This window comes from Gordionus sp. m RMFG-2023, chromosome 1 (assembly GCF_954871325.1).
Source record: "Gordionus sp. m RMFG-2023 chromosome 1, tfGorSpeb1-WG-v2, whole genome shotgun sequence".
In the NCBI taxonomy this organism is placed as follows: Eukaryota; Metazoa; Nematomorpha; class Gordioida; order Chordodea; family Parachordodidae; genus Gordionus; species Gordionus sp. m RMFG-2023.
The window spans coordinates 76,262,206-76,288,334 of record NC_088775.1 but is presented as its reverse complement, the minus strand read 5'-3'; the positions used below and the strand labels follow the sequence as shown (position 1 = coordinate 76,288,334).

The 26,129-nt window shown below is 28.1% G+C and overlaps 2 protein-coding genes across 3 annotated transcripts; one reads left to right on the top strand and one right to left on the bottom strand.

Moving 5' to 3' along the window:
* Positions 1-2,669: 2,669 nt before the first annotated feature.
* On the top strand, positions 2,670-12,638 carry LOC135924110 (mitochondrial ornithine transporter 1-like). The gene is made up of 7 exons (XM_065459159.1): positions 2,670-2,833; positions 3,160-3,481; positions 9,073-9,220; positions 9,320-9,390; positions 11,040-11,218; positions 11,568-11,717; positions 11,867-12,638. The coding sequence occupies exons 1-7, from the start codon at positions 2,752-2,754 to the stop codon at positions 11,995-11,997; spliced, it is 1,083 nt and encodes a 360-aa protein (XP_065315231.1). The 5' UTR covers positions 2,670-2,751; the 3' UTR covers positions 11,998-12,638.
* Positions 12,639-13,103: 465 nt separating this feature from the next.
* LOC135924119 (WW domain binding protein VOPP1-like) lies at positions 13,104-25,024 on the bottom strand. 2 transcript variants are annotated; one of them, XM_065459167.1, is made up of 6 exons: positions 24,875-25,024; positions 21,449-21,495; positions 20,485-20,562; positions 19,277-19,488; positions 13,865-13,951; positions 13,104-13,309 (listed from the first exon to the last, which is right to left on the bottom strand). In XM_065459167.1, the coding sequence occupies exons 1-6, from the start codon at positions 24,917-24,919 to the stop codon at positions 13,122-13,124; spliced, it is 657 nt and encodes a 218-aa protein (XP_065315239.1). In that variant the 5' UTR covers positions 24,920-25,024; the 3' UTR covers positions 13,104-13,121. The 2 variants fall into 2 exon arrangements, with proteins under 2 accessions (XP_065315239.1, XP_065315242.1); XM_065459170.1 differs by lacking the exon at positions 24,875-25,024 and adding an exon at positions 23,105-23,192.
* Positions 25,025-26,129: the final 1,105 nt, after the last annotated feature.

The window sequence follows — 26,129 nt, the reverse complement described above, 5'->3', positions numbered from 1 at the left end:
AGGCACGAGCACTTTTGTTTGGTATGGAAAAATTTCATTCATTTTTGGTCGAAAATTTTTATTACGAACAGATCACAAACCTTTGGAAAAATTATTTGGTGATAAACGGGAACTACCAAAAATATCCAATAGTCGATTAACGCGCTGGGCTTGGAAAATGTCCGCATATGATTTTGATATTGAATATGTTCCTGGAAAAGATAATAAAGTAGCTGATACATTATCTAGACTGCCAATAGATGGCATAAAATCAAATAATGATCAAAAAAACGCGTTAAAAATTAGAGCTATAAATTTGCACGATATAAATATTAGTCAAGTTGAACACCAAAAGGAAACAAGGAATGATAGCTTGTTTAAAAAAGTAGTTGAAAACATTGAGCATGGATGGGTGGATTTTGATGCGGAAAAAAATACAGAGTTAGTTTGTTTTTATAATCGTAGAGAGGAATTGTCAGTAGATCATGATGTTACTGAATGGAATGGGAGGTTGGTAATTCCAACTATTTTGAGGAAATCAATTTTAACGATTATACACAGAGGGCATCCAGGAATAAATGCTATGAAATCAATTTTTAGAATGTATTGCTGGTGGCCGAATTGCGATAAAGATATTGAACAATATGTTCGTCAATGTATTCCTTGTCAAAGTAATCGGTCGAATATTATGGAGGTTCCTTTATATTCGTGGAACATATCTAATATACCATGGGAACGAATTCATTTGGATTTCGCGGGGCCTATTGATTCGTATTCATGGTTAGTTGGAGTTGATGCACATACTAAATGGGCTGAGGTTGAGTTAATGAGAGAGACCACGTCCACGACAATGATCAGGGTTTTAAGGAAATGGTTCGCACGGTTTGGAACACCTAGACAAATCGTATCAGATAATGGACCTCAATTTATTTCTGGAGAATTTCGAAAATTTTGTTCCGAGAAAAATATTAAATTGATACATACAACACCGTACCATCCAAAAACGAACGGTTTAGCGGAAAGAACGATACGAACCCTCAAGAGTCGATATTTTGCAACTAGGAAAGACATCAGGGAGCCCGGGGAAGCCATGGGAGAAGTTTTGCTAGCATATAGAATGGGTGAGCATCAATCAACTGGACGTTCACCGGCTAAGTTATTATTGGGGCGAAATTTAAAAACGGGATTGAATTGGTTACGTCCTAATGTTAGTTATGAAATGGAACGATCGAATATAAGACAAAAAGTAGCGCATGATGAACATAGTCATATGAGAGAATTTGAGATTGCACAACCAGTATGGGTGCATAATGAAATAAATTCAGGTTGGAGAGAAGGAATTATAAAATCCAGAACTGGCAGATATTCTTATTTGGTAGAAAGCAAGGATAGAATGGTACGAAAGCATACGGATCAACTTCGAAAAAGGGAGGTAGCTAAAGAAATGGAGGCCAGGGAAAGATAATGGAGAAAATATGGAGTCAGAGAGAGAAGAGGAAAATATAAAAAATAAAGAGTCGGATATAGTTGAGATTTTAGAAAATGTGGAAGATAACGGAAAACTAGAAACGCGGAAATCACAAAGAGCCAGGAAACCTACAAATCGGCTTATTGAGGAATTGTAAGATCATATGTGTGGGGATATGCTATAAATGAGATTTATATTATATATTATCAATGTTATAAATGTCATATATATATATTATCAATGATATAAATGTCATAGATATAAATGTCATAGATACAAATCAATCATATTAATATATTTCATGAAGTGATTGCCAGTCAAATAAACTTAATTAGTATAATTAGCTTATAGACGTTTAAGCAACAGTTCTCGGACTGTTGCGCGTACAAGTACGTTAGGCTTGCCCACAAACTTGTGAAGGGCTCCTCATTTTTTCTCCCCTTAATTAACTATCCAGTTTGATGGATTTTTGAGGAAAACCTAGCGTAGCTCTGTTGTATCCACAACCAGAGGGCGAAAACGCTTTTATCACGTATCACGTAAATATTTTGTTTTATCAAAAATATATTTTCGTTTTTAATCACTTATTCAAAAAATAAATATTCTAACTTTTATATTTTTCTTTAGAATAAGTTGTCATAAGAATTCAAAACTTTTTTTTTCTTTTCTTAAACTCTTAGTTTTAAAGTATTAAATATATTTTATATACAAAATAATTGTTAAAAGTATTTATGTTTTATTCTTCAAAAGGTCATTCTAAATTGAAATTATTTTATTTTATGATCAAAATCAATCTAAGATATTAATGTTATTATTTATTTTATATATAAGAAGCGTTTTTTTATGTTAGATTATTATTTTAATCATTAAAATTTATACCAATAAACTTATTGTATTCAAGAATAATCTTCATTGTGTGTCTTCGTAAATTTTATGGTTATTATATAATACTTCATCATTCAAAACATCATTGTGAATCTACAACCGAAAAACATTAGCTATATTGAAGATTACAATTAGCTGGCTATCACAATTTAATAATAGTTTTTGGTTTTCTAATGTTTACATATTATATTCTTAACCCTGATAATTTTTGAAAGGTGATTGATAAGTAATCAACTATCATCATTCAGAGATAAATTTCTATCTAACCCAATTTTTAAAATTAATGCAATTTTTTAAAAAAAATATCTTTGCATAATTTTCATTTAAGATATTTAGATACAATATTTAATTTAAGTGTCATCCTATATTAAATTCTGAATCTCTAAATTTAATTATAGGTTATTTTATCAACTAGTAGAATGTCTAATTCTGATCTTAAGCCAATACATCAATTGCCTCATTTACTTGATGCAACGATTGACTTTGTATCTGGATCTTTAGGTTAAATTTTTTTTAATTCTTAGATTTATTTGAAATATATTCTTAAGATTTTAATGTATGAAAACTTTTTTAAACAGAGTATGGAACCTGGAACCCTCTTTTTAACTTTATATAAGTAATAGAACCTATGTTAAAATTTCCAGGAACTAGTTCTAACAAAAATGTAAATCTTTTGATTATTTAAACAAAATTTAGAACTGTAACTCTCGAAACAGTGCCAAAATTAATAACCTCATTTAAAAGATTTAGGAGCCAAAACACATTTTACTCTAGGTTCCAAAATCTGTTCAAATTAATATCTTAAATACAATTAACTATATTTTTAGGAGCTGTTGCTAGTGTTTATGTTGGACAGCCACTTGACACTGTTAAGGTCAAAATGCAAACATTTTCAGACATTTATAAAACTGGCAGTTTAGATTGTTTCAGAAAAACTTTAAAAAATCAAGGAATTAAAGGGCTATATGCTGGAACTGCACCTGCCCTGTTAGCAAATGTTGCTGAGAATTCTGTTCTCTTTTCAGCATATGGATTGTGTCAAAAAGTAGTCTATAACATATACAATCATCCTTCCCTACATTTACACTCAACAAAACCTTATTTTGTGATGCCAAGAATAGATAAAGAGAAGGAAATATTTTTAAAAAGGTTAATATTTTTATAAATAAATATCACTATCACTATTTTAATTTGCTTATTAAAATAAAGGTAATATATATCTTTTTTTTAAAAAATATAAATTGCTTTAATGGGATCTAGCAGTAATTATTTTTTTGTTGAATGCCTGCCATCGATTTTACCAAGGGAGCACATGGCATTTAATATTAAATCTTTTAGAAATAAATTGACCAGAAAATGGGGATGATAGAAACATTGAATTTTGAATATTATACCAGTATTTTTAATAATATTTGTTATTGGAGATCTAATATATAACATACCAAATATTTAATTATTGATTTTTTTAAGAAATATGGCATCTACATTCTTAGTCCATTTACTTTAATATTTGTTTTTTTGGTATATTTTGTTTATTTTATTTGTAATTCCTATATAACCTTTTCCCATATTGCTATTATTAAAAAATGGAATGGCTGGTATTGGCTAAGTCAGATCAAATAGGCCTCTAAAAGTTATATTTATTTCCATAGCACCTCTAGATTCTTATGAAACAGAGGGTAATAATCTTATTAAAAACCATGAGCTGATTCTTTAAAAATGGTTATAAAAATTTAACAAAAAATATATTCCCCAAATCTTAAGATTTTGTCAAAAGATTACGGAGGTTTCGTTTTTTTTGAGGAAATCTCTAAATTTAGGTAATAATTGGTTTGAATAAAATCTAGAATTAGCCCTTTAATTGTCTGAATCAAAGTTTCTAATAACACTATAAAAAGGGAATAACCTCTGTCTTAAAATGCAACACCATAAACTGCGGCTCAGAAAAACAGAAACAAAATTCTTTTTATAAATTGCAGATCTTTTATAAAAGATTTTAAACAGGTTGCATTTAAATAAAATTAAGACCAAGCAAGGGGGAAAATATTTTTAAAGTAGATTAATAAGTTTTTTTAAATTTCATAAAGAATGGTTATAGAAAATCAAAAATAAAGCAATGCTTTATTTGGGGTGGGGAGGGGGGGGGTTAAAATGTTTTAAGCTTGTTTTATCCCTAGTTCTGCACAATATTATTTTGCGGTTCACGGAATTGGGTATGATTATCCTACAATAAGAGATGACATGGAGACCTAGAGAAATCCATGTATATATATTGACACTTTCAGCGAGCTGAAAGTTAAATTCAAATTGACATCAATTTCAATTGTTTATTCCTCCCTGTGAACTATCTCAAAAATTTAAATTATCAAAAACAGTAGCAAACAAACATAAGATATTTCGACGATTTTAATAATAATTAGAGATCTGCAAAGCCCTACCAATAAAGATTCTTGAACAAGTTGCCCAGCTCGTTGTGATCTTTTTGAAATTCAATCCCAATGTCGATTAAGGCTCTTATAGCTCTCCTCTATTGTGGAACTATTTCTATAATAATGGTTTTATAAATAAATTGCTTGATGTTTGCCTTATGTTATAATTGAATACTTATAATAAATCACTTGTTTAATTTTTTTGTGGATTTATTATGTTTTTTATAGATTTAATATTTTCGTCAGACAGCTCTTAAAATCAAGGAAATTAGCTTACTGTTATTTATCTTCAAATGGTATTAAATCAGAGATTTGCGAGGTCCTGCTTGGTTTTTTCAAAATAAATTGTCTGGCCTGGACCGAATTTTTTTTATATAAGACCCCGGCCCATTTTATTTTTAAAAAATTGATCCGGCCCGCGGACTGTGATTTTCGATGGGCCCGGCTTTGCAGATCTCGAAATAAAATATTCTTACGACATCACATAAAAATATAAAAAATAAAAGAGACATCTTTTTTTAAAAAAATATTTAATTTTTTATTAAAATTATATACAGATATGATAAAATATTATTATTCAAAAAATAACATTATAATATAAAGAATATAATAAAATATGTCATATGTAAGTTTAAGTTATAAAAAAAGATTCATACAAATGTATATTTTTATAAAAAGAAAAACATTTAAAAAAAAAATATCAAGTGGCGAGGTCGGGCCATGAAATTTAAATATTTGATAATTAGATCTAATTATAGATACGGCGATTTTCTGCTTGAGTTTATAAAATGGAGAAAGGTATGATTTTTTATTGATTTGGATATTATTTTAAAGAGATCCAATGCCGCTTGTCCAAAAGAGCAAGTTGACTTAGCTGCTATGGGAACAAAGTGGTTGTCACATATTAGGTGTGAGTATTTTATATTTTTTAGAGATTCGGCTCTGTTAAAGAGATCATGAGAATTATTAGATGGGGCCATGGTATCAATGCAGTAAACTCCCACATTAAAGGCTTTCCCATTAAAAAAGGTGCAATTGTTTTGCTGTCAGGGCGTTTTTTATCTAAATAAGATATCGGTTCTAAAATACAGGGAAGATTGGCTTTATTTAAAAAAGAAGCTGTTATTGTATTTATTTTATCATGTCGGCTGATTTTTGATATAAATTTGCAGTGGAGAGCGTGTCCCCCATACGCGTCTGCCGATTGATTGCATTTAATGCAAATATAATGGTTTAGGAAAGGTACGCCCAAGCATAAATTGATTGCATAACGAAAAGCGTCGTTATCTATTAGCTGGTTATTTAAAATGCTGGTATATGAATCTAACCATTCATGGCCAGAGTTGTTGAAATTAAGTGATCTTAGGAGGGATTTATATTGGTGATCATCGCTGAAGTTGAGGTAAGCTAAGGAAAGAATATGATCAACAAATCAAATCGAAATTACCCAAATTCTATACTAAGTATGCAGTGTTCTAATGCCAATCCAAAACTTTGTTAATATTGATATGGATTTTAAAAAATCCTAAAATTTTAACCTAATTTGCATATGAGGTATGCTAAAATATAAAAAAATAATAAATATTAATTTAAAATATAAAGTAAGATGAAAACAAAATTAATGCAAGAATCCACTAGAAAAATGTTAATTTTGATTCTTTTAAACAAAAAATATTTTAAAAAAGTATATCTTAGATACAAATATGAGTATTTAATTAAAAATGTCAAAAAGGATGTAGAGTACCAGATGCAAAAGAATCTTGTATCTTAGTTGTAGGTATTCGCAGTACTAACTGATTATTACTTATTACCTCCAATAACCCGTCCCTTAATACCATCAAATCAATCCCCTGTTTCATGAATCATGAATTATATTTCCGAATCATTTTTTTTTCTCAAAATATACAAATCAAAATGATTAAATTTTGTAATTAATTTATTGACTTTGTTTTGATTTATTTTTTAAAATACTCAAATTCTTTAGGTTTTAGTTAAAGCCTTACTTAGGGTTGTTAAATTAGCCCGATTTTGGCAAATTTTTTACAATGACCCGATTAGGTTTTGGCCAAAATAATATTATTTAAGCCTCGAGATTTGGCAAATAGAGGTCCAAGTCTTACTGCCTATGAGCAAAATCTCCAGGCTTACATGATATTATTTTTGCGAAAATCTTAATCTGGTCGTTAATTGACCTGATTCGAACTTTTTAACAACCCTACTTAATCTATATGTTTATTTAATTGTAAATCTCTCATGCCGAAAAGATATAAGATAAACGCATTTTTATAAGATATTATATTTCGAGTTATTAAATTCTAATTTGGTAAAAAAAAAAAAAAAATTTTTTTTCTCTAAGATTTTGAAACAAAATTTAAAATATTTTATATATTACAAGCAGGGATCCAAATCGAACCTTTAAACCGGTATCAAGCCTGAAAACTTAAACTGAACTGTTAGATGATTTTATAACCTTACCTGAACTAACCGTTAAAATGCTTCTGAACCAGTACGAGCCCCATGATTTTGTGCTTATAAAACAATGTGAACGTTATTACTAGTTTACTTCTAAATTTCTAATTTTTATCCGAATTGTTTTAACAATTATTATAAATCAATTGTGATTGATATCGCCAATTTAAAATTAATATTTTAAAAATCTTAAGTCTTGTGTATAGTGTTGATAAACGGTTCGTTTTGAGCCTATTTTTAAAAATGGCTAACCACAGTTTTTATAAACTTTTGTTTATTGCTATTTGACAAAATTATCTAACTTATAATGCCTAGAAATAAATCGAATCCAATAGATAAATTATTTACATATAGTATTATGAATGACAAACCAAATAAAATATTTTTGTATACAAATGTTTTCAAACCGGATTTTATAGACTCGAACCGAACTTGAACCGTTATTTTATCCAAATCGATATTCGTTTCGGACAAATAATTTATTTGATTAATGTTGAGTCGAATTTAATTAATCAACCGATAGAGCTGTCAGGGAAATGGTATCACTCTATAAATCTATATTTACATAACCTAGTAAAACCACATTTTTAATTTAAAAATGGTTTGGAAAACCGATTCTCGCTAAAAAAAACTATTGGTGTTATCAAGCTTAGCCGACTCGGACCGATGTGATTGCTGAAAATTTTTATACTGACCTGAAACAAATAAAATATGCTTTAAAAAATATGTTATTTTTAGCTTAGATATTTACTTAGCTATTATTTTGTAATTCACCTGTTGCTTATCTTCGTTTTATAAAGTAGTTGTCAACTACGCTATTATACAGGACATATTTGTAAATTCTTATAAGTGCAGAATTTTATTTAAAATATTAGCTAGTGTTTTTTTAAACTAAACTTTATTGGTGAATAGTGATGCGAATTTTGTTTTTATTTCTCCTTACTTATAATTATAAATATTGGTTAATTAATATAATATGTTATACAGAAAAAATAAATTTATAAATAATTATGTGGGTTAAAATGTATGTTATTATAAGCAAAAATTAAAGCTTATAAAAAATTTTTAAGAAATATTTTGTGATTTGAAAGAGAGAATAGAATTATTTGATTTCAAACAAAAAAACTAATTAAATAAATTGATCATTTTCTAAAGTCATTTATTATATTTCTAAATTATTTTTTTGTCATTTTATAATGACCGTGATCAAACTAGATAAATAAATAATTATATAATTTCAATAATTGAATGTATTTATTTATTACATAATTTAACTATGTTTTCCCAAACAAGATTATTAAGGATAAAAATAATGGGAATGAATTAGATAAAAATGTTTTACCTAATAATAAAAATGGTGCAGCACATAATGGCGATAGTGAATCTTTAAAATGCTTTATCCTTTCAAAATTATATTTATATCTTAATGGTACGGAAATCTTATAGCAAGTTTTCTTTTGATATTAAAATTATAATTGATAAAAGATTTTTTAAATATTTATGCTGTTAACTAAGCTTATATATTTTTTTTCACATATTTTTAAAAAGTATTATTGCAATTTAAATAACATTAAGCATTTTCCAGATTTCGCCTGACAATAGCTTAAAAATTACATATATCCACAACTATTGCGAAATATCGTTTCCTAATGGTGGTAATTTCGTTAAGTTTGACCAAGTCAGACATCTACGTTATTATATATTTTTTGAATCTATTCGTTTACTTGAGATATAAAATACTATTATTTGATTACGATTTTTCAACCCTTTCTAGTTAATTTAAATCATCTTTTAGAACAGAAAATTAAAGCGCATTAATAAATTTTATTGTAATCTTTCAAGCCCCCCAGTTACCCTTACGCCACTTGGGAACGCCAGTGCAGGGGCGATGGCGGCCATTTTTTCTACTTTTGTGCTCTGTCCTACGGAACTCATCAAATGCCGGATCCAAGCTTACCAAGAAAATAATCCCACTGCCCTTTCAAACGATGTATTTTCTTTTCAAATATTAATTGTGAAAAAAAATTTAAGAAATGGAAAAAAAATTATTATTAAAATTTATATATTTTACCTTTAAAAAAATATACAGGCGTTAACCAAACATAAATCAATCAACATATCTCCCAATGCTCTTAATACCATTCGTAAGACCGAACTCAAGTTTTTTTCGAAGATTAATATTTTAAAATAAATCCAAAATATAAAATGATTATTGTTTAAATTTTCGAAGAAAGTCATCATTAAAATATTGATCATTTTTATAAAGTTTGACACCCTCCTACAACTAGAAGCTCAGATATTTTAATTAAATTTATAAAGCTAATTACAAGTTTAAAGAAAACAGCTCCCGACCGTAGGAATAAATGATATGGGTACGAGGTCTTTTTCAAAACGACATTAAGCACACTTATATTATAAAAAAATTTAAATATTCGTTCCTTCATTTATTTTATTTTTTTAGAGTTTTTATAAATTCTCATAATTCCATTAACATACCATATCATGAACAATATTCAAAATGGGAAGGCTATTTTTTTTCTAAGTTGAAAATGTTTTACACCTAGGCATGACAAACTTATTTTTTTATTTTCCACTTTCCAAGATATTACAATGTTGAAATTTATTTTTCCTTGATGTATAAAAATACTTGCAGTCCCTTTTATAAGTTCTTTAGAATTTTTCCTCTTCCCTTTCATATCTCTATTGTAATATCTTTTTCAGAGGCCTACATAGTCTGGACCCCCCCCCCTTCCTCAGCCCGGGTCGTGAAAGTATAATTTTAAACATTTGGACTAGGTTTAAAAAAATTACAAACACATGCCGGGTTCGATAATATATTTTTACAAAACCCTTGCTGAATTTTTTTAAAATAAGCTTAAATTATATCAACTAACTAGTTAATAAATTATGAATTGCAGGGACGTTGCTAGCTAAGCGCTTTGGGTATTGAAGCATTTTTTAAAATTAGCACCAATTTTAAAAATTAGATTATCGCTAAAAAAATTTTTAAATTAGCACCCATTTTAACAAGTACATTAATATTTTATTTTGAATACTTTTCCTACAAAAGTTTTAGAGTTATTTTAAATAAATACTGGCATTAAACCAGTGTTATTATAATTTCATTCCTTTTCTCTTAAACCAAATCATCAAAATAAAACAAAACCTAATACACAGATAGTTGTTTAAATTTATTATATACATTCATTTTTCAGTATAAAAAAATTTTGGGCTTATTTTTTAATTAGTTTATATTTATTTTAAATGAATCTCATTTTAATTCTAATAAAAATGCAAAATCTAAAAAAATAATTTAAGATTGAGGTACCTTAAGATTTATTATTAGTTATGAGGGTAAACAAAGCATGAGTTAGATTCTAAATTTGTGTTAGATAATATTAATTAGCGAATTCATGTATAATATATCTTTTACTATAGTAGAAGATATAAATCAATTGGTCTAAACCCAGGTTTAAAGCCGTCCAAAAGGGGGTTTCAGCCGAAATCCTGGTAAAAGGTGTTAGAGTAAAAAGATCTACACTTTTAAAAAAATAAATTAGCATCCCCTTTTGAAAAAAGCTAGCGATGCCCCATAATGCTCTAGACCTCTGCAAGTCTATAAATTTTTTTGAAATAAACCTACATACCTCATTCTATTCGATCAATTGTTTTGGTAATTTAAAAGTTTTCGTTTGTACTAGTTTGGCATGTCTTAACCCAATCTTTTAAAAAATTTCTGAAACTTGGCGAAATTTTTGTCGGGTTCCGATCACTCCAAGTCTCTTATTTTCTACTTCATATATTGCCAGAGTAGGTCCTTGGTACATTACGAAACAAATATACTTAAACGAAGGAGGTTTGCCAGCTTTTTTCAAAGGACTAGGACCCACGTTTGGGAGGGAGGTTCCAGGTTATTTTTGCTTTTTTGGAGGCTACGAATTGACTCGTAGTTTATTGATTCCACCAGGAAAAACTAAAAATGACATAGGTAATTAATACTTAATTGATTTATGATGAATATTTTCTATTTATATCATTAAAAATAATATTTTTCAAAAAAAAATCTTGTACTTTTGATAATTAAGTTTTTTTTTAAAAAATTTGAATAGCGTTTTAAATTCCAAACAGCTTATGCTTTTCTTTTAAAAAATTTTTTTTTGGAGTTATTTCAATTCCAAGTTTTAACTAACTACTACTAGTTGCTAGTTTAAATATCAGAATTTTGGCAACTTAATTTAATGTGATAAATTGAATAATTTTTTTATGTTTAATCAAAATCGCTTATAAATTTTTTTCCCACTTATATTATTACATATTTAAACTATAAATTACTCAAGGAGTACTGGGAACTATATTTAGTGGAGGGATAGGCGGTGTCTGCTTATGGCTGGCGGTCTTTCCTTTCGACGTGATAAAAAGTAGGATGCAAGTCCTTAAAGATAATAACAAATTTTTACCAGTGCTCAAGGTGATAATCAAACAACAAGGTATAATCATGTTAATAAATATTATTCGATGTTTCGTTATTTAGTATTCAATTTGTAATATTTAAAATGTTAATTTCACATAAAATTATAATTACAGTATTATTTTTTGATAATCCCGAAATATTTATATTATTCCCATGCCACACTAGGCTTCAGAGGTCTATACAAAGGCTTAGGGCCTACCTTGCTCAGAACATTTCCTGCTAGCGGAGCCCTTTTTCTAACTTACCAATTGAGTCAAGAAAAACTTCAAACAACTTCTTATAAATTCTTATTCTAGTTTATTTTTTAAACAATAATCTTTCTTTTATAGCGAATTAACATTGTAATTCGAGATGCCAGTAAGAATATATTAAATACTAAGTATTGCTCCTCAGATCATTGTTAAATTTTTCACTACCCGATATTTACATTTTCGGATATTCACTCAAATCCCTTAAGCGGTATTGGTAAGCGATAGATTTAGCACGAATATCCTCGGCACAGCTCTAAAATTTAACTTTGAAATACGTTTTTATTATATTTTTATATGTACTAAATTTTGATATTGTTTATAATTACCCAAAAATAGGAAATATTTCCTTTTTTTACAATTTTAAAATAATTTCAAATCCCCCGCCCCTCCCAAAAAAGATGCTTACAACAAACTACGAATTTATATTAATCTCGTGTCTGAGAAAATTATAATAAATATTTATTTATTTTTTCCCCTCATTTTAATGTAAAATAATAGCATCATTATTACATTCTCCGGTAAATGTAAGACTGTGCATCCTACTTACCCGTTATTATTTGTTATAAATAAGTAAATCACAGACTAAAGAGAATACATTATATTAAAAATTTTAAGTCATTAAATATTATTTTTTTAGTGATAAATCGCGAATTTATATACAAATTTTTATTCCAAATAAATTTGAAAAAAGGGACAAATAAAAGTGAAGGGAGAGTATTGTTATCTATATATTATAATATATAAAATAGTGTTTTATATTAAATCAACTTCTTTAGACAAATAAAATTAATTTTAAAAAAACCATTTTATGTTCCCCATTCAATTATTTTTTTAAATAAAGCATTTTTTAATGGCTACTTAAAGTCAATATGCGATTAAAGTATAAAACAACGAACAAAACTATTTTAAAAAGGTGATAAATAGAATTATTATTTTTAGTTGTTTGCTAATTGCTTATAAAATAAAAAACTTCGAAATATTTCGATAGATAAAGTTGATATTATGATTTGCAAAAGGAATAAATATAGGATGTTTATGCCCCCACTTTTGAACCAAAAATATCTCAAAAAACAGATGACTTTCATTGTTATTTTGATTATTTTATTTTCTTAATTTAAGTGTCTTTTAAGGAGAAATTGTTCGATTTTGTAAAAAAAAAGTTAATTTTTTTATTTGTTTATGTTAGCGTTTGCATTGGTAGTTGTGTTAGAAGGAGGAGGCATTGGTATGGCCACGCTAGGGTTTGGAAAAGATGGAAAAGCATTAGGATTGGGTGCGTTACGCATTTGGTCCTCCTGTTGGTTCCTATATAACTCTTGATAACTAGGAGGTGGGGCACACGTGTTAGGGTTTTGGTCTATTTTGCATATTTTTGGTATATAATTATAAAATTTATTCTGGTTATAAATTCGTTTATATGTTGAAACTAATAGAACCAATATAAAATTCATAAAATATTTTCATTAATAATTGTTCGAAATTTAGATTTGAAGATAAATTATAAAAGTCCTATTAATCATCAGCGTTTCAAGTGAGAAAACATTTTGAAGGCAACACGCAGGAATTTACATCCCAAAATAATTTTTGCTTCCTAGTTACTTAATTAAGCTCAATTTAGAGGTGCGTACTAAAGAAAAATCTGCTAATCCTTGAACGAGTATTTTTCCCAAGTGGTGAGGTTAATTACTTAAAATTTCAGGATCTGTTGTATAAGATCAAATGCTTTAAATTTAGGAATATAAACCTTAATATTTAATTATATTATTAAAGAGGGATGGATTTAGTTAGGTTGAAAGATTAATTCCTAGAAATGGTGTAAGGTTCCTGCTCAAAAGATAATGTGTCTCTGAATTTCAAATTGTTCTGGTTTAAAATCCAATAAATTCACAAAAATATATAAAATATATTTTACTGTAATAAAATCCTTGATCGGGGTAAAAGTATTGAGGAGGTTTAGGTCCGCCGAAAGGGGCTTGATAATACATGTTTCCTCTATAACCTATAGTCCCAAAATATTTTTTTTTGGAATAAAAATTAAAAAAGGCACAATTATATAAATATATTGAATTAGACTTTTTCAATTTTATATTCTCTCATCTGAAAAATTGATATAGTCAATGACAGGGTGCCATTCCACCCCTGTTCTTAGTTTAAAACAGGGACGAGATTCCTCCTTCTAAAAAATGGGTTCGGGTTCAGTGATAAATCTTTGAACCCGGTTCGGGTTCAGGGTTCGGAGACCAGAAAAATATAGACTTATTAAAATTAGTTAAAATAATAGAAACATCATTTTTTAAAAAATTTATTTTAATTAGTATCGCCATAAAAATAATTATCATCATAATTATAATTTGGGTGGCCTAATGGGCTAGATGTATGCTTGGAAACAGAAGTACGAACAAGGACTCAGGTTCAATCCTGGTAAGGAGCATAAAAACTTTCAAGTTTTTCTTCGATAACTGATGTGTAAAGACGTAAGGTATGATGAATATCGGAGCTTAGAGATGACACCCCGTCACCGACAGGCCTGGACAGCCGGGTGCTAAGGATACCTGTCTAATAAACAAAAATGAAGGAAACAAATGGAAATATGAATATGAAAGCTAGGGCGTTCCCTCCAAGCGACGTGCAGGGTGTAGACCTCCATCCTGTGAAAAGTAAAGTAAAGAAGACAAGATTAGCAAGTTTGAATATTGGGACGCTTAAAGGTAAGACGAGAGAATTGGCATCAATGCTGAACAAGAGAAAAGTTGATATAGCGTGCTTACAAGAGACGAAATGGAAGGGACAAAAAACTTTGATGATTAGAGATGGGTATAAATTGTTAGCAATAGGAACGGTGTGGGCATCATCCTCAGTCAAGATCTAACCTCCTCAGTAGTAGAAGTCAACAGGATCTCTGATAGACTAATGAAGATAAAACTCTGCATTGAACAATCAATACTACACATCCTTTCAGTATATGCTCCTCAAACGGGTTGCAAGGAAGAAGAGAAAGATGACCTTAGAGCTATCCTTGATGAAGCTGTAATGGAAATCCCTAAGGATGATCCAGTCATAATTGGTGGTGACTTAAATGCGCATGTGGGGAAAGCAAGAGATAGCTACAAAAGGCATAATGGTGGTTTTGGATATGGAGAAAGAAATGATGAAGGAGAGCATGTACCGAAATTTGCGCAAGCCTTCGATCTTGCCTTAACCAACACCTACTATAGGAAAAAAGACAGTCATCTAATAACATATGAAAGTGGTACAAGGAAAAAACAGAGATTACATGCTAATCGCTCGCAGAAGATTAAAAGATGTAATAGACTGCAAAGTCATCCCAGGAGAAGATATCGCCGTGCAACACAAGCTACTAATCATGGATTTACACATCTCAAATAAATCCACTCAAAACAAGATAAAACTGGAACCATGCATCAAATGGGGCAAATTAAAAACAATGACAGATGCCTTTGCAATCAATGCAAACATTGAAACAATAGATTCCTCACAAGTCAGTGAAAAAATGTGGACAGACCTTTCATCCAGATTAATATACACTGCCCAATCGACACAAGGCTTGACAAGGGGAAGCAACAAATCATACAAAGAACTATGGTGGTAGAATGAAGAGGTACAAACCACTATAGAGGAGAAAAAAGCACTATATAAAATATGGTACAAAGCAAACCCAGATAACAAGACAAATTACAAAAAATCCAAGAGAATAGCTACAAAGGCGGTGGCTAGGGCCAAATCTATGGCATACGATGACATGTACGAAAATCTCATACCAAAGAAGGGCAAAATAAAATATACAGATTAGCCAAACAGCGAAAAAAGAACTCTAGGGATATAAACGGAGCTCCGAAAGTAATCAAAAATAAAGATGGGAAATTGATAATAAAGGGAAAAGAAATAATCAATAGATGGAAGGAATATTTTCAGGAGCTTCTCAACTTTATTCCCCACATACTACATCTAAATAAACATCCCCCCCCCTTGTCAAAACCTTGTACAACCTATAACAGAACAAGAAATAATCACATGCCTCAAGCATATGAAAAACAAAAAAGCTATGGGTCCAGACGATATTCCAATAGAAAGCCTTAAAGCACTAGGAGATGATGGAATACATCTCCTCATAAATCTGTACAATAAAATACTTGGAAATGAAGAGGTTCCCCAAAAATGGAGGCAGAGCTATTTAGTTCCTATCTTCAAAAATAAAGGGGATCCATACAATTGTCAAAATTACAGGGGCATAAAACTAATGTTACACTGTCTAAAACTATATGAAAAAATAATAGAAAAAAGATTAAGAGATATCGAAATAGGAGAGACTCAATTTGGCTTTATGCCTGGAAGATCAACAACCGATGCTATCCACGCAATTAGGCAAATGAGTGAAAAATACAGGGAAAAGAACAAAAAGCTACCATGGTCTTTCTCGATCTAGAAAAGGCCTTCGATAGAATCCCAGGAAAACTTTTCTGGTGGGCGCTAAGCCACAAAAAGGTTCCCGAAAAATATATAAGAATAATACAGGATATGTATATGGGCCATACAACAATGGTCCGTAGCACAACAGGTATTTTAGCAGGCTTCACAATAGCCGAAGGAGTTCATCAAGGGTCGACTCTCAGCCCATTTCTCTTCATTACAGTAATAGATGTATTAGCACAGTCTATACCTCAAACAGTCCCGTGGAATATGATATTTGCAGATGATATTGCGATACTTGCCGAATCCAAGGATGAAATGAAAGAAAGATTAGTGAGTTGGATAAATATCCTAGAAAAGCACGGATTAAAAGTAAATAGATAAAAGACGGATTATATGGTGATAGGAGGAGATGAAACAGAGATAATTGATATAAATGAATGGCAGATATCGACAATTGAAAGCTGCAAATATTTGGGCTCCACTATACAAACAAACGGCACAATAGAAAAAGAGATAAAGAGTAAGATTAATCAAGGGTGGTTAAAGTGGAGATCTTTATCTGGAGTGCTATTTGACAAAAGAATCCCACACAAATTAAAGGGAAAAATTTACAGTTCCATAGTACAACCAACTATTTTATATAGTTCGGAATCATGGCCAACCAAAGAATCAGACGAGAGAAGTCTACAAACTATGGAGATGGAATGCTGAGGATGATTGCTGGGGTAACAAGAAAGGGTAAAGTGCGCAGTACAGGAATACTCAGTAGTTTAAAGGTAGTGCCCATTAAGACTAAGTTAATGGTAAACAGACTTAGGTGGTATGGGCACACAATGAGAAGGCCTATGAACTACATAGGAAATAAAGTTGAGTTTAGAAGTGATGGGCAAACGTAAAAGAGGAAGGCCAAAACTTCAATGGGGCCATAAAGTTAGAGCCAATATAAAGAAGTATTAGATAAGAGATTGTATGAATAACATAAAGTGGAGAGAGATGTTGAAGGAGCTTACCACCAGAAAAGGTGAAAGCTACAGAGAAAAAAAAATATATAATATCGTCGGTCTAGAATTGGAGTGCTCCACTCGACATTTTCAAAATTTTTGAGTTAGAAGTGGATAATAACTTATTTATTCCCAATATATATAAAAATAAAAACTAGATTAAAAAAATATTAATTTCTGCCAAAGTTATTGTCAAAATTGATAAATAAATTTTTCCTATATTTGATTTTATACTTTAATGATGATTTTCTCATTTTAAACATTCAAAATTTTTGAATTAGAAGTGTATTTATTCCCAATATTTATAAAAATAAAAACTAGATTAAAAAATATTAATTTTCGCCAAAGTTATTGTCAAAATTGATCAATAAGTTTTTCCTATATTTAATTTTAAACTTTAATGATGATTTTCTCATTTTAAACATTTGCGTAAGTGGAGCGCCCCAATTCTAGACCGAAGATATAATAAAATGCAATTTAAAAAATTATTAAATATAACAAAAATAATTACATGAAAAAAATGACCCAAAAATGTTTTTTTTAAATTAATATTTTTTTTGAATAAAAAAACAATTGTTTTGAAAACAACTCTTTTTGAATAGGAAATCTTTTATAAATAAAAATCGTAAATTACATGTTTTTTATATTATATTATTTTTAAATATAATTTAAAATAAATAAAATGAAGGTTTAAAATAAAAAAAATATATTTTATAAAATTTTTAAAAAAACTTGATCCCTGAACCCTAAATTTTAAAAAAGTGTTTGGGTTCGGCGAAATATTGAGGGTTCAGGTTCTCGTCCCTGAATTTGCCTTAGTTCAGTCATGTGGGTATGGTATTTTATTAGTGCTATATTAACTAGACTTATCCAATTTGTGTTTTTAATGATAAAAAAAAATCCAAATTTAGCAGTATATTTGGATATAAATAAAATTGACTTGCTCTACTTATTTCACCTAAATTTAGACAATTTAAAATTTTCGGTATATGACTGTTTACCGACTATATAGCAAGTAGCACTAGACTAAAATTAGAGGCAAATTCCTATTTCGTATAAAAATCAGATTAAAATTCAGGAATCAATCATCGCCAGGTCTGATGAACTGAACTAATACCATTCGACTAACAAAATATTTTAAAATAGTAACTTAAAATCAAAAAACAAATAGCAATTAAAAAACCTTGATGAATGAATAACGTGGTTTAATTATGAAACTTGAAAAAAAAAACAATTTCAAGATTAAAATATAAAGTCAATGGTCTGGATCTGGATTCAGACCGTATACACAAATCGAAAAAATTAAATTTCATTTAGAATCTAAACTCGATCTGAATACAGCCAACCATTTATATCAGGTTTTTTTGCCAATTAGACCAAAAAACTTAAATTATCTACAAAAAATGTTACAGAGTGAATACGGAATTTAAACTAAACGGTAATTGAAAGGCATTGAAATAAATTCCTTCAAAATATTTTTCAATATAAAATATTTATAATTAGGTCGGTAAGACGGAATTTTCTATTTTTTTTTTACAAAAATAATAAATATATAAAAGGTGTGATTTTTTTGTTAATAACCTTTTTTACTTTCTTCATAATTTCAATTTAGAAAAAATTATTCATTCATTTTAAGTATAACGGATAAAAAAAAATTATTCGTAAGAGTTCAAAAATGTGACCCATTTGTGAGATTTCTTTTTTTAAATATATATAAGTGTAAATGAAAAAAAATATAAATGTAATTGTTTTTTGTTATATAAAATTTTATATAAAAAAATGATTTGATTTTTATCGTAAAAAATTTGTTAATTCGATAATACAATATTTTAAAAAAGAAATTTCTTTTATAACTTTCAGTAAATTAAGAATATAAGTGTATAATAAATAACCTTGAAATCCGCCAGCAGTATTGGCGTAAAAGGGTCTAGGGTGAGAACTAGCACCGAAAAGGCTGGAAGCTCCCAAAAATCCCCTTCTGCTTGGAAAGCCTGACCCGAATAAACCGTTGGGAGCGGATGAGGTAATGAAGCCATTGCTGTAACGTCTCTTGTACCAGTAACCTCCTCCGGAACAGAGGCACAAGAGGAGGAGAATGAATATCCTATATATCAGTACAATATTTATATTTATACACATGAAATTTAGTAAAAGTCTTCTTTTTTTTAAAATTGTTTTATCATAAAATTTTAAAAGGTGGAATTTTATTTCGTTGGGTGATGGAATTTCTCTATGTCTAATATAAGTCAGTGTTGTTAAACAACTATTTAACCGATTTAAAATTATAATTTTAGCCAGTAAAGTATTACGTAAGCCTCGAAATTTCGTTAATAGATGTCGAAACCTTCCTGCCATCTTTAAGCAATCTCTCTAAGTTTGCGTAGGCTATAATATTAGGTTGGCCGTTTTTAAAAATCAAAACTGTTTACCAATACTAAATTTAATAAAATCTATTGTAATTTAAAGATTAAGATTAGGACGAATTTCACCGTAATATTATAAATTATGTATAATTCGGTGACATATATTACCCGGGACTGTATATTCATTCATTTAAATGTGTATTTAGAGTTGCCGAAAATCTAAATTTAGGCGGTTTTTTTAAAAACGGGTAAATCAAGAATTTAGTCAAAAAAAAATTATCTAAGCCTTGGGATTTGATCAAAACAAGGGCCGTGTAAATAAGTTGATGCGTCTCCAGCTGATTTGGGTTCAACGAACTTCAAAGTTCATATAAATGAATTATCAATTTAGGGAGGTATTAATGTCATGCATATTAATTAGTCGTCAATATTTAATGTTTAAAAAAATTAGTTCAAGTTTACGATTGTCTCAAATTTTAAAAACAAAACAAATAATCATATATTTAAATTAAATCCAGTCTAGGGTTCAAAAATTTTTAACTCTTTTGTTAGACATTTTACATATATAGCCTAAATGGGAACCGATTTTAACCCAAACTAATCTCGATGTATTTCGGACACATTTTGGAAAAGTGGTCACTATTGAATTTGTGCTAGCAAAATTCCCAGCAAAAGAGTTAAAAATTCCTAAACCAAAATCGAATTCAGATTGCTTACAATAAAAAAATTTTTTTTACCAAAAATACCAAAGATTGATAAATGAAAACGGAGCTGTGCAGCACATATCTCTGCAACAGGTTTGATAATGCGAGCATCTATAAAAATATCACAAATAGCTAATTTTAAATTTGATTATAAACATTAGTATAATCATAAAAATTCGCTTCAAAAATGAGAAATATAACTTTCAGGTCAATAAAATTTGATGTTTTTTGAATTAATGAATTTATATCGTCATTTTATTCATAAAGGTTAGTTAGAATCTAATTACATTAAAATCTTAATTAATCCTACGTTCAGCTGATTAATATTTTTGTGTGCGATAATGCGTCCCAAGAATTTTTTTATTGTATAGTTGTTTCATATTAATATGATTATAGTCCAACTCAAGGAAATTGCCGTTACAATAGGTGATTTAATTTCAATTAGTTTAATTATATCCCATGACCGGTATAAATTTATCAAAACACCATTTTTAATATCTTAACCCTAGCCAATTATTCACCCTAATCTATATCTCTTTAAACTGTAATCCTATTCCTTACTTTAGATATTTGTTAAATTTTATATATATTTCATCCAATATAAAAAGTTTCCTTCAGCTGAACATTCCTTGAGTTGAGCTATTATCCTTAAAATATTATAGCTTTTACGAAAATAAATCAGCTTTGGGGTACCCCACATATAATAATACCTTGATTGAAGATTCATTCATTTAAATTTGTATCAATACAAATCAGCGGGTGGCATGCCATTTTAATTTCCCGTATAAACAATTTACATTAAAATTTTACAGATACTTTTAAAACAAAAATGGTTCTCACCAACTGTTTGCTTCAAAGGGCATTTTAATGAATGGAACGTCAGTCTATATAATTATTATGTCATTGGGGTAGCCTGGATTAAAATTTTGGACAACGAATCACAGATATTGTTAAATGAAAATAAATAAAAACAAACAGTGCCAAAAAGCTCACTCACTGAAAGATGTCTCCGGTGTAAAAGTTACGGCAAAATTTCGACTTTACCTGATAAAATAAATATAATAAATCATTTTTTAAAAAAAAAATTAATTTGATAAATCGAGAGAAAAAATCTTACGACTTTTCAAAAAAAAAGTAGCCTTGTAAATAAAAAAATTAAAATATCATAAATAATTATTTATAAATTTAGATATATTTCAACTGATTATATTAATTAATTTTTTAAAACGATTACATTTAAAAAATATATATAAATATCATTTTTTTGAATAATATTGTTTATTTAAAAAATGGGTGTGAAACAAATCAAAAATTTGATAATAAGAAAAATTGTTTTGTTAAAAAGCCCGATTAGGGTGGATTTTTAAAAAAGACCCGAATAAGATTTTAGCCAAAATAATATTATGTAAGCCAGGAGATTTTTCTCATAGATGATAGAAAAGTTTGGACGTCTATTAATCTAAAAATAATGATTACTGAAAAGGGATAACGATGAATATATAATGAATAAATAGCGAAAAAGGAAAGCTTAGCAAAAAAAATTTCATAAACATTAGAAATTTTTTTTAGCCAAATATTTTGAGCAAAATTTTTTTAATATTATATATATCACAAAAGATTCATTCATAATATTTTTCTTTTTCACAAATATTTCGAATTTTGAGAAAAATTTGATCAAGACCAATTACCACAAAAAATTAATTTTAAAAATAATTGAAGAGTTTGTGAACTTTGAAAAAAAGGTGACCATAGGATTAAAAATAGATGAGGGCAGATGAAAATCATTTTAATTCACAGTTCAAGTGCCTCATCCATATTTTTTTAATTTATTTTTGCATATAATTATTATTTTTAAAAATTATTTTCTTTTATGATATTGACACGCACACGAAATGAACAAAAAAACATGAGTTATATAAGGGGGCTTGTTTGTTAAATATGGAGTTTTTTTCAAAAACAAACCTATTAAGAAATTTAATAAAAATGGCTGATGTATCGCTCAATCATTTATTTTAAGCATCAGAAAGAGGTTGATCTGATATATCAAACGGTGAACAAATTTTTTTTAAAATTATTGATATATTTGTGGTGGTTGCTAATAAGCCCGATTAGGCAAATTATTATGTAAGCCAAGATTTGGCAGAGGTCCAAACCTTTCAGCAATCTATTAGCCATGGCTAAAATCGTTCAGGCCGTTTTAAAAAATCCAACCGAATCGGGTAGTGTTGTTAAAAACCTCGATTTAGTACCGATTTTTTAAAAAACCGCTAAATCAAGATTTTGGGCAAAAACATATTACATGAACCTCTAGATTTTATCAAAAAACTTTGCCATCTTTTGATAAAATCCTAGATTTCATCGTTTTTTAAATAAAAAATATAGGTATAGAGGTTTCTAACAAAACTAATTTCTGGTTTAATACTTATCCTCCTCGTCAACATTTTCTACATAGTTTTAAAAATATTATTCCAGCAATGAAATGCGGATGACTTAAAAAAACAAATTAAATTTTAATTGCATTTAGTAGTAAGTTTGCCAGGATTTTGGCAACTCGATTCAATAACATTTTAAAGAAGTGGCGTATTATAAAATCATGAAAAGTATAGATAAGAACATAAATAAATGGAAACAAAATCACAAATAATAGACTTACCGGTCTCAATCCCATCAAAATATAAGAGAGAATTTGAATAGAGGAATTTGATTTTGAGTTTAGAAATGTTTGTATAAAAATATATAAGCTAGTTAAATAAGGCGGAAAAAGAAAATAATAAAAGAATTTATATAAAAATTATCGATCACCAAATAGGCCTCTCATATCGACAAAAAAACTAAAATATTATGATTATGAAAAAAAAATTTTTGTTTGATAATAACAAGACAACTGTCCTGAATTTGATATGAATTGTAATACCATTATAACAGGGTCTAACAAAAATTAAATAAATAAAGTATATCTATTTTATAACATTTTTTAAAAAATATTATTTTATTTGTGATTTGTGAGAAATCTGTACATAAAATGAATGTCACGGTAGTAAGATTTTTAAAGTATAATTAATCTTTAAAAAAAATATTTTATATTTAAAAAAATAGTGTTTAAGTTTGGTATTCTTTGGAGAACTTTTCTGAAGAAAAATATATGGAAATATGTAATATTAAACATTTGTGACCCAACTATAGAACATTATTGTCATGCCTATATTTTGCTATTCAATATTTGTAGTATTCATATATAAGTTCATGAATACCATGATAACTATCAGAGATAACCATTTTTTTTTTGTTATGACAAACATTTATCATAATTGAAGCTTAAAAATTTAGATTCCAAAAGTTTTTAAAATATTAAGTGATTAATAATAATACAATATAAATATGGCATTAAAAATTTATAAGAAAATATTAATGAAGGTTAAAAATAAATTGTTATAAAACCAATATTAGTATCAACAAATCAATAAAATTGTATGTTATTTTGATATTTAAAAATATTGACTTTGTTTTGTTTGGCTATTAAAAAGAAGCATTTATAAATTTTGAAAAAATTAAATGAAAATAAAAAAAATATGTATTTTATGAAAATGTGTTCAAGATATTTTTTCAAGATTATCTAAGTTTCAAAATTTAACAAGTTTTGGACACGACTTTCACTAGAGGTAGAGGTAGGATAAAGAATCAGGAATTATTAAATATTTTGGCTTGATTAAAAACTTTTCTTATTTTTTTTACTAGTTATTAGATTTTATTTAAAAAAAATATTTTAGTAAAAATTAATAGGAATTTTCTTATTTTTGCTGGGTATTTTTATAGTGTAGTTCTTTTGACAAAATGTAATGATATCATATTTAAAAATTTATGCCCAACCTAGCCCAGCCTAAAACTTTTTAAAAAATATAAGACCTGGCCCAGCCTGAAACCCATTAAGGCCATGTAAAGGCTGAGCCAATGATTTGCAGATCTCTACTTAAGAGTGCATTTCTGTTTTTTTCTAAAATACTTCTCTAAGTTATTTTGGATTTGATTGTTTTCTTTCCTTCCCACCTCTTGCCTTACTACAAATCCACAATATTATTAGGTGTCCTGATATTAATTTCCAAAAAATCATTATATAAACATTTTGACTATGCTTAGAGTTAAAATAAGTTTATTCATACTTAAACAAAAATCCTGAATAAAATATTTTTTAATTATTAATAAAAGTTATTGATTAATAGGGTTTTAACATTGTCTAATCTAAATATTATTTAATCCCTATCTTATTATATATAAACTATGATAGTATTAGTAATGCTACATTAACTATTACGAAACTTAATCTATATTAGATAAAATACGCCACTTTTGAAAATGCAATATTATATTCACGGATAATAAGGATATATTTATCAAAATCATATAATAAAGATTTATGATGGCTTACTTGAGTTACACAAAAGACTATAAATATTATCAGTTGACACAACATTATTTTATCCCTTATCTAAATATACGATCATGTATATTACATTTAATTGAGTCTGTTATATAATAGATTATGAATGTAATTTGTTAAAGCTTCCAATCGATTTATTTTGTTGATTATTATCGATTTGAGTGATAGACGATTGCCAAACTATGACAAATGTTTATATCAATGTTTGAATTTTAAAAAAGGTAACAATAGTATTATAGCTTTAGTAACATCTTAACTTTAGAAAATATATATTACTTTTTATATAATTAAAACTAGGCTTTATTTATTAATCAATATAAGAAATAAATATAAATAAAGCACACCCTAAATATGATGACTATATGAGATAGAATAAAATATGTAGAGAAAATTATTATATATCATGGATGGTAGCTATGTGTACTAAATTTATAAGGGAAAATTCCACCCCTTCAAAAATATGTCACTTTATTATGAATATTTTTTTTAAGCTAATAAAAAATATCCTCCTTAGACTTTTCCTTACATGTCCCCCAAAAATGTATGCATATATCTTAAACAATAGTTTGAAAGAAAGAATGTAAAAGTTAATTAAATATCCATCTGGAATTAACACTAGTTATTCTGAAATAATTAATGAGGTATAAAACTCATTCGATGTAAGATTATAAATTTTAACTAAGTTTTTGTATTAATATATGTATGTGAATTTTATTATATTTTTACAAACAAATTAGGATATATTTCCTATTTGTCAGACATAGCTTATTTTTTGATACAATATCTTGGTAACCAATTTCGTACATTTTAAATAATAATAATAAGTTGTTTTTTATTTTAAAATTGACCTCCCATCCTATAAAAATATTTTCTATCTATATATATGCTAAGAAAACCCTGACCGGGGAAAATCCGGCCGTTGGCCATCTAAAGAGGAAGTTTGGGGGTTAAGCTACACAAAAATTTATGAATTACCCCCTCCCCCATACTCTTAAAATCCTGGCTATGCATATGCTAGTATAAATATATTTTTAAAGGAAAGGAAAAAAACTTTCTTTTTTCTTTATCTCTTTTCCTTTCCTTACCTTATCATATTACAAAATTTTAAAATGAAGGCCCAGTTTTATAGCAGGAGATAAAATTATATTCTGCACCTTTAACATAGTTCCATAAGTCCTAGTCGCATATATATTTTTAGATAAGACTGTAATAAAAGCTAGGCGTGTACGCAGGAATTTGTCAG

What these genes read in the sequence shown, in the direction of transcription:
- LOC135924119 (XM_065459167.1), bottom strand. Translation starts at nt 24,919, where the DNA reads ATGTTGTGTCAACTGATAATATTTATAGTCTTTTGTGTAACTCAA. An exon ending in TACACCGGAGACATCTTTCA is followed by an intron (nt 20,563 to 21,448) that starts GTGAGTGAGCTT and finishes ATATTTTTATAG; the next exon opens with ATGCTCGCATTATCAAACCT. An exon ending in ATCAATCTTTGGTATTTTTG is followed by an intron (nt 19,489 to 20,484) that starts GTAAAAAAAATT and finishes ACTGATATATAG; the next exon opens with GATATTCATTCTCCTCCTCT.
- LOC135924110 (XM_065459159.1), top strand. Translation starts at nt 2,752, where the DNA reads ATGTCTAATTCTGATCTTAAGCCAATACATCAATTGCCTCATTTACTT. An exon ending in CCACTGCCCTTTCAAACGAT is followed by an intron (nt 9,221 to 9,319) that starts GTATTTTCTTTT and finishes AAAAATATACAG; the next exon opens with GCGTTAACCAAACATAAATC. An exon ending in GGTGATAATCAAACAACAAG is followed by an intron (nt 11,718 to 11,866) that starts GTATAATCATGT and finishes ATGCCACACTAG; the next exon opens with GCTTCAGAGGTCTATACAAA.